This window comes from Schistocerca serialis, chromosome 8, assembly GCF_023864345.2.
Source record: "Schistocerca serialis cubense isolate TAMUIC-IGC-003099 chromosome 8, iqSchSeri2.2, whole genome shotgun sequence".
Classification (NCBI taxonomy): domain Eukaryota; kingdom Metazoa; phylum Arthropoda; class Insecta; order Orthoptera; family Acrididae; genus Schistocerca; species Schistocerca serialis.
In genome coordinates, this window is record NC_064645.1 from 501,004,257 (window position 1) to 501,020,381 (window position 16,125).

The 16,125-nt window shown below is 39.5% G+C and overlaps 1 protein-coding gene across 1 annotated transcript in view; it reads right to left on the reverse strand.

The window, feature by feature from the left end:
* LOC126416206 (exportin-2) overlaps positions 1-15,871 on the reverse strand; it is a 165,315-nt gene extending 149,444 nt beyond the window's left edge. The window contains exons 1-2 of the mRNA XM_050083798.1: positions 15,541-15,871; positions 15,270-15,415 (exon numbers count right to left, since the gene is read on the reverse strand). Coding sequence (XP_049939755.1) covers positions 15,270-15,415; positions 15,541-15,625 — 231 coding nt within the window. The 5' untranslated portion in view covers positions 15,626-15,871. The remainder of the gene's footprint in view (positions 1-15,269; positions 15,416-15,540) is intronic.
* Positions 15,872-16,125: the final 254 nt, after the last annotated feature.

The following is a 16,125-nucleotide window of genomic DNA, read 5'->3' on the forward strand; positions in this document are numbered from 1 at the left end:
CACATATACAGGCACAAGCAGACATATGTAAAGGCAAAGAGTTTGGGCAGAGATTTTAGTATATAAGTTTGTTGGCTATGGAAAGCACTTTTCTAAAGGTCCCCCTGGCCCTTTTTTTTTTTTTTTTTTTTTTTTTTTTTTTTTTTTTTTTTTTTTTTTTTTTTTCCCCTTGAAGTTATCTACTGGGTTTTTCTCTCTTTTAAAAACATAATGTATAAGGGTGTAGCAATCAAGTAATTCCAGTGTCTGCACCAACATTATTTACATGGAGTAATATTTATTTGAAGGAGCAACTTAATTAAACAGTAGCAAAAAAGTAGGCAAAATTCATACTTCTGCTTTTCAATTACTTCACAGTTTCACCGCCTGGACAGGCTAGCAACCTTTAGTACACATTTTAAACCACTAAATGAACTTGGAACCGAGTTGTCCTAGCTTCAGTATAATATTATTCATACTGTGTTTCTTTCTAACCACTGGGTAAGATCTTCAGAAAAGAACTGAATAATATGATTTACTTATCCATTAGACACAACACATGGTCAAATCTTGTAAAAAAGGGTACTGTAACTCTATTGATTAGCTTTTCCTATTACCAGGACTATCCTCCCATAGTGTACTTTATTTGGAAACTAAACTAAATTTAGTAAGAGGGTTACGCATGGCAACATAGAGACAGGATTTCTGTTATTCAGGTACAAGTATACTAAATTTCAATAGTAGCGGTAGGGTTGTAAAATGGGTGGGGGCCGCCTCCTCATCCCCACCTGGTTGCCTCTCCCATCATACACTGCTGCTCACAGTCAAGCTCCAGCTGCCAGAGACTGTGGTCATGCGTGTGTGAGATGCACTTTTTTGTGTGTGTGTGTTTATTTTCGACAAAGGCTTTGTTGGCCGAAAGCTCACTTTCCAAGAATCTTTTTGTTGTACCTATCTGCGACTCAGTGTCTCTGCTATATGGTGAGTAACAACTATTCTTTTCATAATACTGTTATATTCCATCTTGGGTTTTCCATTGTTTGCCTCTACATCTCACTGATGTAGAAACAGTTGTCCATTCTGCCAAGTTGGTAACAGCAAGAAGTTTGTCAATGAGGGCTAGTGTGTATACAGTGCGCATCAGTCATTGGTTTTATAATGATTGCTAGTAAAATCAGCTTATTTATGTCTGATTAGAGATAGTATCTGACAAATATTCGTGCCCTGCTCTCTGCACAGGAATTACTGCACTGCTGAATCGGGGCAGTCACGATTTGCCACAGACAACAGGTACACATCAGCCCCATGTCATGAGAGATCACTCTGTTCAGCTCCCAAAAATCAGCAACAGTGTGGTGCAAGGGGGAGATGACAGATAAAATGGAAGTTTTACAAAGGATAGGACTGGACTGGTTACATTCCATGGCAACCCCAGTGGTCACCATTTTTACTTGTTACAAGCAAAGACTTTACAGTGGTGAGCAGTGCGAAGAACTACACAGTCAATGGCACCAACATTATGGCCACCAACCACCATTAGGGGAACCACCACCCTAAGTATTAACCATACATTAATTTACCTACCTGACACACCCTTTGAAATCATACCCCTAAAAACATAACATACTTTAATAACGCTTCAACTCAACTCTTCTTGCCTCCCTATATCAGATGTTAACCGTGCAAAATGGATGCATATAAACTGAACACTTACTAGACAACGTGAAAAGGTGCCACACAGAACATCACCACTAAGTCTTAACAATAGGAACCACAACCTCAACTATCTGCATAATTTTAGCAATAATAGGTATTGGTTACTAAAAGTTCAAGCGTATAGCTGTCAAATTCCATCCCTTCCAACCTGCAACCTACAATGTGCAATTTCATACTGGTCATATTGGCGACAAGGAACAGTCAAAGAACAGAGCAAAAACAAGAACCAAAAACTCACTGGATGTGCCAAATGGTATTATAACAGCAATGGAAGCGTAAATAGCACAAAGCAACAAGTTACATTGTGAATGAAGTAAGAGATGTTGACACAAAGCGTAAATAACTGTAAATATATCAGGACTTCTGTTGCGGCCAGTTTAAAGGCAGGAATCCAGAGGATTGGATTTTCCCTAGTTACAAGGAAATATAATGGCACAAACCAAAGCTAATGCCCAGTGCTGTAGAGGGAGTACTGAGTGCTGGGCATTGACAGTTCCAAGTCAGCAACTTATTCTGACAGAAGAAGCACCCTCCATCGAGCAGACACCTCTGCATCAACCTACTACCTAGAATCAACAGCTGCACAGGACACTGGCCACCCCTTCAGCAAGCTTCCACAACAGCAGATAGGTTCAACAGCACAGAGGAATGTGGCAGTGGAATTCCTTCCACATGGTCAACCAACAGATAGCTGTGTTTAGATTCCCCCCCACAAGGCCAGCCAGTGATAAACAGCTGGGCTGTGTTACGACATCTCCTCTGTACTATTTGTTGCCATGAGGACAACACATTATGACGCAGCCACCACCATCGCCACTTGGCCTCGAACTTCCAACTGATGACTGATCCCCCAGGCAGCTCTGCACTCTGCCACTATCCCAAGCCTGCACCAGCATGTTCCCTCCACCTTCATGTTCTGGGCTCGCACGGAAGACCCCCAGCCCTTTGCCATTGGGGCACAATGGCTACTCGTCGTACTGGGACACGATGGTTTCTCTGTAACAGCCACAGACAGTGCAGTCACCCTGCTACACCTGGCTAGTCGATACATCCTCTGACACAGCAGCTACATTGTAGGTGCTAAAGCTGCAAGGCCAGCATTGTGAGATTAACAAATGTCACGATGAATGAATGTAAATAAACAACAATAAAAGGTTTTTTGCATCCACGAGCTGTCTTCTTCAGCTGCACCTACACCCATGTCCTATAGAGAATCGCCATCTACATCAGCCACTCGCAGAGCCCATTACAGCACTTTGTTTTCACTGATTCAGCTACTCCTGCCCATCACAGTCCGCTATCCAACAGGATAGCTGAGTAGTGAGCACTGCCTCACAGCAGGAGGAGCTACTTCAGATGGTTCTCTTTGAAAAGATTGGGGGAGGGTGGAGGGGAGGGATATGTCTAGACATCAAATTCAGAAGGTTACTCTAATCTTTGTCTATTAAGGGATAGGAACAGTGGAATGTCTTGGGGGGATTGTGCTCTGTGGAGGAGGCGAAGCTTCTGGTCAAGACAGCATGGAACTCTACTAGACTATGGAGATATTGATTTTAGGACTGAAACGTCTTATGGATGTTCTTCCAAATACTCTGAGAAAGTAAGGGTACAGAACCAGAACCCCTCTGTTTATATTAGAGGGTGTATCAGGCCTCTGAAGAGCTGGAGGTAAGCGGACTTACACTAGAAATATAAAAAAACCCACACATGCACTTATGTCAAGAATGGAATTTAACTCATGCCGAGGGTGAACTTCTGTTCCAGGAACTTGGTGACCATCAGGATGAAAAAGCGTGATGAAGGAAGCACAAGGGAATTTGTATTTGCTTCAGCTTAACTTCCTAATGAGGACAGTGCTCTTACTTCCCTATAAAGGAGGAGAATAGTAGACAGTTGCTTGCGCTAAATGAACAACTGTTAGTAGATTGTGATGCTAATGTCTACAACCTGTTGTATGCAGCAACACGAAGAGCAGAGTTGAGTACATAGTGGAATATGTATTGGCAAGTAATTTAGAGATCTTGAACAGGGTACGAAACCTACCTTCAGGAATAGAAGGAGGGAAGAAGTAACTGACACAACATTTGGGTCCATATTAATTGGCAGTTACGTCAAACAGTGGCCTGTGGTAATGGAGCTATCATTATCTAATCTGAAGTATATTAGGTTTGGGATTGAAACAGATGTTAAATAGACCATGGCCTATAGGAATCCAAGGAAAACGCATGGGGGAAATATAGGAAAGACCTAAACTAATACTTAAATGATACTAAAACTTCAATAAGAAATCCACCAGATCTTGAGGAAACAGCAGATAAAGTGACATTTGCCATTAGGAACTTGTGTTTAGAGAACTGTCAAATCACCAAGAAATGCACAAACAGGAATGTACCTCAGTAGAACAACAACCTGGAATTTCAAGGTAAGCAGGTAAGAACATTAAAGTTTGCAAGAAGGAAAGGACAATGGGCCTGTGATAAAAACTGGTGTCTAAGACCCAGGACCATATACTGAATATAAATCTTTGAAAGAAGACAACTTACAGGGCTATAATATGGTGGAACAGGATAGAAAATAATGTTACTGTTTGGGGGTATGGGAGGGTGCAGAGATTGGCCTGTCTAATCACAAGAGATGGAATTAGCAGCCCTCTGCTGGGGTAGAAACAACGCTGGTCATGCCGCAATTACATCTTTGGGTTACAGCGGAGGCGGCAGCAGCAGGGGCATACAGGTTAAAAACTGTAAACCTTTAAAGACATCCAGAACCCCACACTAAAACCGGGTGGTGTGGAGCCTACTGGCATTTTTCAGCTAGTTGTATATTAAATACAGAAGCAGAGAAAAAATAACTGAAAGTGTCTATAGGCAGAACCCCACACTAAAACAGGGTGGTGTGGAGCCAACTGGCATTTTTCAGCTAGTTGTATATTAAATACAGAAGCAGAGAAAAAAAACAACTGAAAGTGTCTATAGGCGTATTCCATATCAATTCAGGCAGGCTAGGAAAAAATCTTGCCTTCATTGTCTCGGATGTTATTGAATATAGCATATGTTACAATGATGGACTAATTAAGAAACATGTATTTTTTTTTTTTTATTTTTCCAAAAACCTTCTGCTCCGAGATACAGCCCACCAAAGATGACTGCGCATACAATTTTGAAGATGCAAATTTTGGAAAAATTTTTAAAATGCTGTATCTCTGGAACAGATCTAGATGTTTTGTTGGGGCTTGTTTTATTTGAAAGATAATTTCTTTACGATTACAAAGAAATCCTCCATTTGGACTAATCTGTCAAAGTTCTTTTACTATAGTAATAATTTTTTTTTTCAAACATGGCAGTCCATAAAATTTTGTTTTTTTTCTGTTGATTAGTACTGTATAGTTCTACATTCCCTGAAAAGAAAAGCTTCCATTTTAAAGTGGAACAGGTTTTATAAGCAATTGAAATTTTTGCCTTACATAAAACCTGTTTTATTACTGCATTATCACGTAACAGGCTCATAAAAATCAAATCCTAGCCTAAAGACTTAAAAGTTTCAATTTATACAACTTTCGTGCACTCTGTTTTGCACTGAAATTAGCCAGTCACTGATCTAAAAATGTGTTCCACTGCTTCAGTATTTTCCTTTGATATAGAGTGGTGGCTTCCTGTTGAACCAATAGGAACTGGAGCACTTACAATCTTCAAAACATTGTGAACAGGGAGTGAGCACTGACAGCGCTGTTGCTGTTCTTCAGCTGGAAACCTATATCCAGCAGCTGGTCCACATGGTAGCATAAAGTTCACTACAATTTCATTTAACTCATAACTGGTGTCTACAATATCTGCAATCCACAAGTCACAGTCATACACACACACAAACACAAAACACACACACACACACACACACACACACACACACACACACACACATCCCCCTTCTCAGGTTGTGAATCTGAATATTATCCTGCTGTTGTGAATCTGAATATTATCCTGCTGTTTCTGAGGTGCTGGTCGAACGAATGAAATTTCTTCTTTCTTGCTCTTCAAAGTGCGTGCAATATGAGTTTGCCAATCACTTTGAGTCCACAAATGTGTCTTATGAATTCCTTTCCCAAGAGTAGTTTGGACCAATCTTCTTGTTTCTGCTCATGGAATCCTTCAATTTCCTCTTTGGACAAAAGAATGAGGGCAGTGGATGTATAAGATTTCACGACTCTCGTAAAATCCTCAGCATTCTGAATCACAGCTGTATTTCATCTGGAAAGATTGCTTTGTAGCATGGTGCTTCAGCAGGCCTCCTAAACCATCACAAGGTCCCTTCCTGTGATCAGTAGCAATGTATACCCAGTCAGTTGGCAGAAGCAACTTACTCAATTCAAACAGCTAGCAATGATTTTTAAAATAACTAGGAGTACCATCAGAAATAATGATGATCTTCTCTGCCCTAGTTTGCAGTTGAAGAATTTTGCACATTGCCAGCAAAGCATGTGCTGAGTAGTGCCCTGTGTCATCACTTATAACTGCATCACTTGTGGTCTTGTGTTAAAAATATGTCATTCCAGAAAAAACTGAAACCTGATCATTACTCCAATGATACCCTTGTACTTCTTGTGGGAGAATCACAGACCAGTTCTCAGCAAAATCACAGTGCAGCAGTAAAGGTAGTTCTTCAGCCTGTACACACCCTTTCACTTCTGCAATATGTTGTTGCTGCACTTTCTTCAGATGCTGGGGTGTTACTGCTTTCACAGACCATTTACCAAGTTCATCAATGAAACTGTCGAAGGCAACAGTTTTCTTAATTAGTTTACTCTCCTCCCATGTCACATATGTAATTTATGCAGAGTTATCTGCTATGTCTTCCAGGCCAAGTGCTTGTAAAGACAGTCCTCCCTTTCCAGGGCAGTCACCACATTCTTGAAACAAACAAGTCTCTTGCTTTATGTCACAGACTACTAATGACTTCACATCCCCAATCAAGGTTTATATGTCACATGCTCCAGTAAGTTCTTCAAAGTTACGACACAAAGTTCAAAATTTGCGCAGTACACACGTAAACAGACACCTCTAGGTGGGTGTGAAACTATGCACTTAGGTCGTAGTGCATAAAATTTTGATCTTCCAATATGTGAAGTTGCTCTTATAAATTGCAAAAGTTTCTTTAATACAGCAAGTCATGTACCTCTTCACGTTCACAACTTTTTGACCTTAAACTGTTACAGTTATAGTGTCTTTTTTGTTGGCACTCTGGCAAGAACAGTCCCATTTCTCTTCCAGATAAAATGACTGTACTATTTGAACTTGAGCTGCTTCTACAGAATGACCATAACAGGGGTCTGGTCTTCCAAAGACTCCTTTTACAGACCTCACATTCCTTGATTTGTCTACAATGTACTTTGATACTGATGGAACTTGGTTCAAAATTGTTTTCTTTGAAAATGTCTCTGGACTAGGAGTTAAAACTTGCACCTTTTCACTGCAGGATGCATAATATTCAACAGCTGAAATGATATTTGTGAAAAAATTGCTTGCAAGAGTGCTTTGGTTCATTTTCTTCTGAAGATGGAATTTCTACTAAGAAGAGTGTGGTCATCTTCAATTTTCTTGGTCCTGTCCTCCTCAGTTGCGCGTAATACTACGGTATGTTGATGATTTTCACTTATGGACCGTCTGACAGCAACTGAATAAAACACAATTTTAGTGCCATACGCGTTTCGCCTTTACTTTCTGCAAGGCATCATCAGTGGCCTGTAATATGTACATATGTTAGCTATTTTATTTACATTTTTGTCACTGTGCCTATAGGTTATAAACAGTTCTGGTGGTTGGTATTTCCTATTAAGTAGTAAAGTTTTGAACTGTACTTACAGGTTGCGTAGACAGTTTCTTACATATTACGCTCCTGTTGCATTTTTGGTCTTGTTCATCTTCCTATGAGCGCCAATTTGCTGTTTTTTCTGCATTCCACAGCAATATGCACTGAACGCTTTTAATGCAGTGTTTTGGTTTCTGTTGCCAACTGTCAAATGTTTTTGCCAAAGATCGAATATTACTGCCAAACTTGTGAGTGTAGCTATCGAAGTATCTGTGGTCTGTTCGTGAATGCATTTGTGTGTGTGTGTGTTTTTTGGTGTCATATTATTTTATTGTATTTAATTATTTATTTTTGTTTATGTCCTGTGTATATTTTGTGCTTTGTATGTGTGTCTATCTGTATTTTGGTGTTATGCATTTTTTTTTTTTTTTTGGTGGGGTGGAGCTGTGTATGTGTGTGTGTGTGTGTGTGTGTGTGTGTGTGTGTGTGTGTGTATTTTGGTGTTATATACTTTTTTATGTTATCATTTCCTTTATTAAGTGTAGTAAGGAGCCTGTGCTGATCTGTGTTTGTTCATTTATCACATGTTTGTTTTCTGCTATGGCTTTCTGGATGTGGAAGTTTTCTTGCATTTGTATAAGATGTTTGTCATGGTTGCTTATTCTCATTTCTTGTTCCATGTTTGTAGGATGATGGTTGTAGTGTTTTAAATGCTCTGCAAATGTGGAATGGTTTGTTTCATACTTCCAACATCTGATATGTTCTTTGTATCTTGTTTCAAAATTCCTGCATGCCATGCCTATGTATACTGCATCACAACATTGACATTCAAGTTTATATATTCCTGATTGTTGGAATTTGTCCCTCTTGGTAGCTGGCTGGCTTAGGTGTGATTGAAGGGTTTGCCCAGGCTTACATGCTATTTTTGAAGCCCTGTCTCTTTAGGATGTTTGCAACTCTGTGTGTTAGTTTATGTGTGTAGGTCATGGTGTACCATCTGGTTCTTTTCTGTGTGATGTTGTCATTGTGTGTGTGTGTTGAGTGTGTTTGTAAGTTTTCAGCTTGTGAGTTCTTTTGTATTGTGGAAATGTTGTGTTTGTTTTTTATTTGTGTTTTTATTTTTTGATTGAGCCTGTGTACCACATGTGTGTCATACCCGTTGTTCCTAGCTATTTGTATGATCGTGTTCATTTCTTGTTCATAGTTTCTCTTACTGAGTGGGATTCTGTTTAATCTATGTAACATGTGTCTTAGTGCTGCAAATTTCTGGCTTTGGGGGTGGTTGGATGCAGACACAAGCAGACACAAGCAGACATATTTAAAGACCAATATAATAAATATGTCTGCTTGTGTCTGTATGTGTGGATGGATATGTGCGTGTGTGCGAGTGTATACCTGTCCTTTTTTCCCCCTAAGGTAAGTCTTTCCGCTCCCGGGATTGGAATGACTCCTTACCCTCTCCCTTAAAACCCACTTCCTTTCGTCTTCCCCTCTCCTTCCCTCTTTCCTGATGAGGCAACAGTTTGTTGCGAAAGCTTGAATTTTGTGTGTATGTTTGTGTGTCTATCGACCTGCCAGCGCTTTTGTTCGGTAAGTCACCTCATCTTTGTTTTTTTATATATATATATATATATATATATATATATATATATATCACACCAAAACACACACACATACACAGGACATAAACAAAAATAAATAATTAAATACAATAAAATAAAATAATATGACACCAAAAAACACACACACACACACACACAAACACACACACACACACACAAGCGCACACACAAATGCATTCACGGAACAGACCACAGATACTTCGATAGCTACACTCACAAGTTTGGCAGTAATATTCGATCTTTGGCAAAAACATTTGACAGTTGGCAACAGAAACCAAAACACTGCATTAAAAGCGTTCAGTGCATATTGCTGTGGAATGCAGAAAAAACAGCAAATTGGCGCTCATAGGAAGATGAACAAGACCAAAAATGCAACAGGAGCGTAATATGTAAGAAACTGTCTACGCAACCTGTAAGTACAGTTCAAAACATTACTACTTAATAGGAAATACCAACCACCAGAACTGTTTATAACCTATAGGCACAGTGACAAAAATGCAAATAAAATAGCTAACATATGTACATATTACAGGCCACTGATGATGCCTTGCAGAAAATAAAGGTGAAACGCGTATGGCACTAAAATTGTGTTTTATTCAGTTGCTGTCAGACGGTCCATAAGTGAAAATCATCAACATACCGTAGAGTGTGGTCAGTTTTGTTGTAGTGTATTCATCAACAGCTTTAGCAATTTCTCTGTGCTTTCGTGATGCATTAAGCATATGACTCAACTTCGCTGACCATGGTTTCTTAACAGGACAAACACCTACCTCTGTAGTTAACTCACTCAGGGCATTTAATTCTTCCTCTATTGAAGCAAAATCTGGATCATCTAATCATCTGCACCATGGGAGGCTTCACCTTGTTCAAGTACTATCATTGTTGTTATTCTGTCAAAACATTTAGAACACAAAAAGTTGTCACTGGAAACATCTTCACTTTGAAACAGTCTCCAAACGAGAACACTTATTCCCAACCTGAACAAAGTCTTTTTGTCGGTCTTATATATATCACCCTTTTATGGATATGCAAATAGTCAGCACACTTCACTTCACTCTCCTGTGGCCTCAGTCAGAAGACATTTCAAATAGTTCTTTTCACAAAACATACTGCAACAGTGTCAACTGGCAAACTGTTCACAAAAACACCGGACCCACTGGATGGTCTCAGATTACTCAGAAGCCTCTTCAGTAAAGAAATTAGCACTGAACAACTACAATACAGAAACCTGCAATGAACAACCACGACAAAGAAACTGACAAGAAACGACAACAAGGAGTAAAAAATATCTGCAACATTGAAAATGAAAATAAATAACTGCAACAAAGAAAGTGATAGGAAATAACTGCAACAAAGACAATAGAAATAAATACTGTAACAAAGTAATTAGTAAGAAACAACTCCAGTGAAGACATACATTACCCATGAAAGAGGTCGACAGAAGCATCCGATCCCACGCGTCGGATTTGACCCGTGATGTAAGGGTGTTGCCGTGTGTGACGTCATGACGGCGCGGAGTTTGGTTTGTGTGTGTGGCGTGTTTGTAGATGTCGTCGTGTTGTGGTTTGTTGTGCTCTCTGGTGGTATGTTCAGGGTTTTCGTTTGTGTGGTGTAATGGGCTCAGTTTGCTTTTGCTCATTATCCAGAATTGTTCAAATGTCAGCTGTGTTTGTAGTGGAATTCGTTTCAGTGAGTTAACAATTTTGTGTGAAGGTTAATTTAGTGTTGTTCGCTGTACATCGTGTGGTAATTTTAATAAAATTAATCGGTTGTTGTTTTTGTTCAGGAATGGATATGATGGATAAAATTGAAAGTGCGCAGCTCAAGGGAAGTATTCAATCCCAATGTGTGGCTGTGTATTTGGATATTGGTATCAGGAGATGTTTTTGAGCTATATAGGCCAAGGGAATTGTTTGATCCTAATTTATGGGATCGGGAGCTGCTGTTTAGCAATATAGGTCAAGGGAAGTGTCTGATTCCAGATGATATATTTAGTGGTATTTGGGGATTTTTGTGATGTCAGTTTTTTTCGTCTTTTTGTGTGGTTTTGTATGGAGGCGGGTGTCTAAATTTGTTTACATTTAGTTTGCCCCCACCCAAAAACACCCCATTTCCCGCACTTGTCCCGTTAGTGCCATTAGGCTTATGGTAGAAACTGTGTGTGTTTGTTTTTCGATGTATTTTCGTCCTCATAATGTGTACGTACCAACTTTATATGCGCCATATTGGAATTGTGGTTTATGGTCGTTTCCGCCATATTTATGACGTCATGGGTCAAAGCAGACGGGCGGGATCGGACGCTTCCGTATTTCGCATGAAAGTTAAAAAAAAAAAATGATTGTTTTAAAACAAAACCTGCCCAACTTAAATGTGGAAGCTCTCCTCTGCAGAGAATATAGTACTACAAGGTACTAATTGACAGGAAAAAAATCTACTTTTCTGGATTGGCATTTTTGAAATTAAAAAAAAATCTGTAAATTGTGAAAAAAAAAATCACAAGGCGACAGTAAAAAAACTTTGACAGATATTTCCAAATAGAGGATACCACTGTAATCATAAAGCAATTACCTTTCAAATAAAAAAAACCAACAAAATATCTAGAACTGTTACAGAGACACAGCATTTTAAAAATGTTTCCGAAATTCACATTTTCAAAATGGTGTTCACGGTTGTCATCTTTAGAGGCCTGTATCTCGGGGTAGGAATTATTTTGGAGAAAACAAAAAAAACACGTGTTTCTTACTTCCTCCTGAATTTTAACATATGCTAAACTCAATAACATCTGAGACTATGAAGGTAGCCCCACTGCCTGAAGTGATACAGATTATGCCTATACATATGACCAAGTACAGTATTTATTTACCTCTGATTACAAGGTATTTATTTTTTAAACAACTTCAGGCATGTGGCCTCTGTTTGCGTCAATGCTTTATTGCAAACACTTCTTGAAGTGGCATACACGCACCTCCATAGGTCCTCATTAATGGCTGCAACTTCATCACCAAATGCTTCCTAAGTTTATGAATATTCAAGATATGCCTATGCAACACACATCAAGAACACTCTCAGCAGAAAATCTGTACACTGAGGTCAGACAGCTGAGCTGGTCAAGCGATTCCACCGAAACGAGACATAACAGTTCTGAACACTTTACCAACTACAGCCATACTCTTCATATATGGTATGGCCTGTTGCTCCATCCTGCTGGAAACACAGATTATTAGGATCAATTCCTAGGTATCTTAACTTTTGTCCTACAAAGCCTTTCAACACAGTCCAATAATATTCTAACTACACATCACTGTTCATTGTCATTTTGAATGAAATACAAGACTACAATTCTGAAAGCACTGACTCCACACCAAACCAACACATTAGGACAGTGCAAGGGCTTTTCAGGTAGTTCCTTTGAGTTCACTGGTGACCAGTATTTCATGTTCTGATTGTTTACCCTCCCAGAAACATGAAAATATGCTTTGTTGGTCATTAGCAGACTACTCAGAATGGTTGGATTTCTCCATAACAAACCACTCATGGTGGTGCAGGAAGCAAGTCTTGCTCCCTTATTTCTTTTGTTAATTTGCTGCGGAACCTGCAGCCTATAAGTGTGAAATTTTCTCTCTTTTTAGCATCAGGTTTTAACAACCCTACTGATGCTTAAAATGTGATATTGCTGGTGTGCCAAACAGCGAGGACTGTGTTTAAAAGCTTCCTTCACTATCTACAGGTTCTCTGGCAATCGCACCGTTCGTGGAGCTCCATGCTTCACGTCTAACATGCAACCAGGTCCTTCAAATTTCTTACCCCAAACCAATACTGTAATGCAATCATGTTGGCCATTACTGAACTGTCATCGACAGATATGCAGCACTTCCATGAAAGAATTTGCTTTGCAGTAATTATGATTACAAGTAACACAGTGTTGCATATTCCAACACTCCAATGTGACCTAAATACTGTGGTGGCACGTATCATGAAAACCCCTCTCTCATTCCCCCTACTGGCAACAATGACAAGCTATCGTGGCAGCGCACTATTCACATTTGAAATGTGTCAGTTGACTCTGTGCCAACTTGTATAACGAATGTGGTAAATATTGAAACATTATTCCGAATTATTTGTTGCATGCGAATTTCTTGACATCACCTGCAATAGGTATAGACATATTACTGAACTGTGACATGTGAAAATATGCACCGGACTGGGCATTGAACCTAGATTTCCCACTTATCATGAGCATACACATGAACAATTTAAATATCTGCAAATGCTGACCAGCTAGATCCAAATCTCCATGTCACTGACCACTTCCTTATATTGTAGGTAGACATACATAAGACTACAACACAAGGAAGAAGACAGTGACATATGGAGGTTTGAATCGAACCAGGGAGCTTGCATGGATAGACAAAAATGATTGAGTTGACCGCGCGCAATCAGCAGGAAATCTGGTTCGAATCCCACTCTGCTACAAAGATTCATGTCACAAATGGGTAATACGTCTATACCCATTGTAGATGATGTCATGAAATTTGCATTCGGTGAATAATTTGGAGTTATATTTCATACAGCTGCTGAGAGTCAAATCATATGTAAATACACGAACGGTTCAGAAAATGATTGCTGACTCGACAATATCTTCCAGCTGCCTCAATAAATCTTTCAATGTAACAATTGGAAGTAGGGGAAGAACGAACCATGATAACATTCAGGAGACAGTCTGATGTAATGACCAGTCAAGAAGGTACTGGAGCCAGGGTATATGTGGTCAGCCTAGAACGGGGAGTGTGTCTCTCTAGGGAAGCCTGTCACAAGAGTGTTACAGGGGATGAAAGCGCACCACACTTAATCTTCCAAGACGAAACACTGGAGGTCGGCATAAATATCTGGGTCATTAAGTCCTGAAGAAATTGTGTCTAATAAGGACTTAGTAAAGGATATCCTAACATTCTTTAAGGGTATTGGCTGGTTTTACTTGCGGGCAACAGCAAGCTGAAAACATTGGTGTTTTGTCTCCATGTGTAAATCAAATAACTTATTGGCTTTTCCCATGGAAGGTGGTAGATCCTTAATGACAATGGAGAAGAATTCAGAAGGCTGGGGAGTCTCACTAATATCAAACCATGCAGGCTTCTCTTTTATACTTCATGGAAATGTTGCGACTGTTCCTCCAACAACAGAACAGGCACCTCAACAGAGTGAGTACTCTCTTCCTAGTAAACTGAATGTCAACAGAATACACACCTTAAATATTCCTTTCTTTATTCTAATTCCTAGAGCCAAACTACCTTAATACACAGACACAATGAAATCAATATATAACAAAGAATTGCCATGTACAACAACCTAAGTTCTTCATACTTTTACCTTTAATGAGTACAATTCAGTAGAAGTTGTTTAACTGCAAGGTCCCTACATAGTCAATATTAACAAACATTCAAGGTAACACCAGAGAGCAACAGACAAATCAGCATTCTCAAGTACCTTGAGGCTGTACACTACATAAAGTAAAAAATTTGGCATATGCCATGGGCAATCTTACATAAGGTTTCAGATAACAGAATTCTGAAATTTCCTGGCAGATTAAAACTGTGTGCAGGACCGAGACTCGAACTCGGGAACTTTGCCTTTCGCGGGCAAGTGCTCTACCAACTGAGCTACCCAAGCACGAGTCGCACCCCGTCCTCAAAGCTTTACTTCTGCCAGTACCTCGTCTCTACCTTCCAAACTTAACAGAAGCTCTCCTGCGAACCTTGCAGAACTAGCACTCCTGAAAGAAAGGATATTGCGGAGACATGGCTTAGCCATGCACGGTCTGGCCACAGTTTTAATCTGCCAGGAAGTTTAATATCAGCGCACACTCCACTGCAGAGTGAAAATCTCGTTCTGAAAACAGAATTTTATTTCTCTGAGTGCAATTAATACTGGAGTGTTTACTTTCAATTACTTATCATAATCAACATTGGTCACTCAGCAAATAAATTTATAAAAACAAAGAGAATGTGCAAGGATGAAAGGAAATAAAAGTTCTTGATCCTTCTGCCACGAAGCCTCTGTACCAGCAGCTTAAAGAGCACAGAAATACATATTACATCAATCCGCTGTGGTACATACGTAATACGTAAACAGATCAGTACATTTAGTGCTCACCACACTCCAGTTTCTCTTGATATAGTTCTTAAAGGCAACTGCTCCAGCAATTCGTATAGTCATGTCAGCATCTTTTCTGTCGACTAAATGCAACAGCAGTAGAGGATAGTTTTGATTCACTTCAACCGACTCCAGAAACTTTTCGGCTGTAATGAATAAGAGGTTATAAAATAATGATCTATTCTTCTGGGATTTACACAGCAACATCAGTTTGTCAACACCCCCAATGTTCTAAGTTTTGACTTTCACTTTCTTTAAATGGATTTATTACCTGGTCTCCTGATTTCACTGTCTGGATTCAGTGTGTGCTGTAGATACTGGGATAACGTTTTCAAATTTTCGTCACTTAACTCCATGTTATGAAAGTGGCACTGCCGGTGACACAACGGCTCTGCTAAAACTTGGCCGCTGTACAAACGACGAGTATGAAACTTCTCACGCCTTATGTTTACCGTACGTGCATAAACAGTCAACAGAAAACTACGTAGCAAAAAACATGCCGAATAAGAAGAATAATTGTGCAATCGTAAATCTGAGTATCACAAACTTTTCCCGGCGACAAACAGAAACCGTTCCAAAGTCTTTCTTTCAAAGATATACTGCTAAGTGCTAACCCTAAACTGACATTAAAACCGTCGTGTATACAAAAAAGAAGTTCGCAGACCAATGAGACACATCTCTGACATGCAAATCTTGGTGGTAGGAACATAGAGTAGATATTTACTCTATGAGTAGGAAGGGAGTTGTAATTACGTCACAAACTTTAAGCCGAGGTCCGCCATCTTAAGAAGACCAAAACATTATTGTATCAGCAACGAGACATACCAGTGTCTGTTCTGAGACGCCATGACCGACT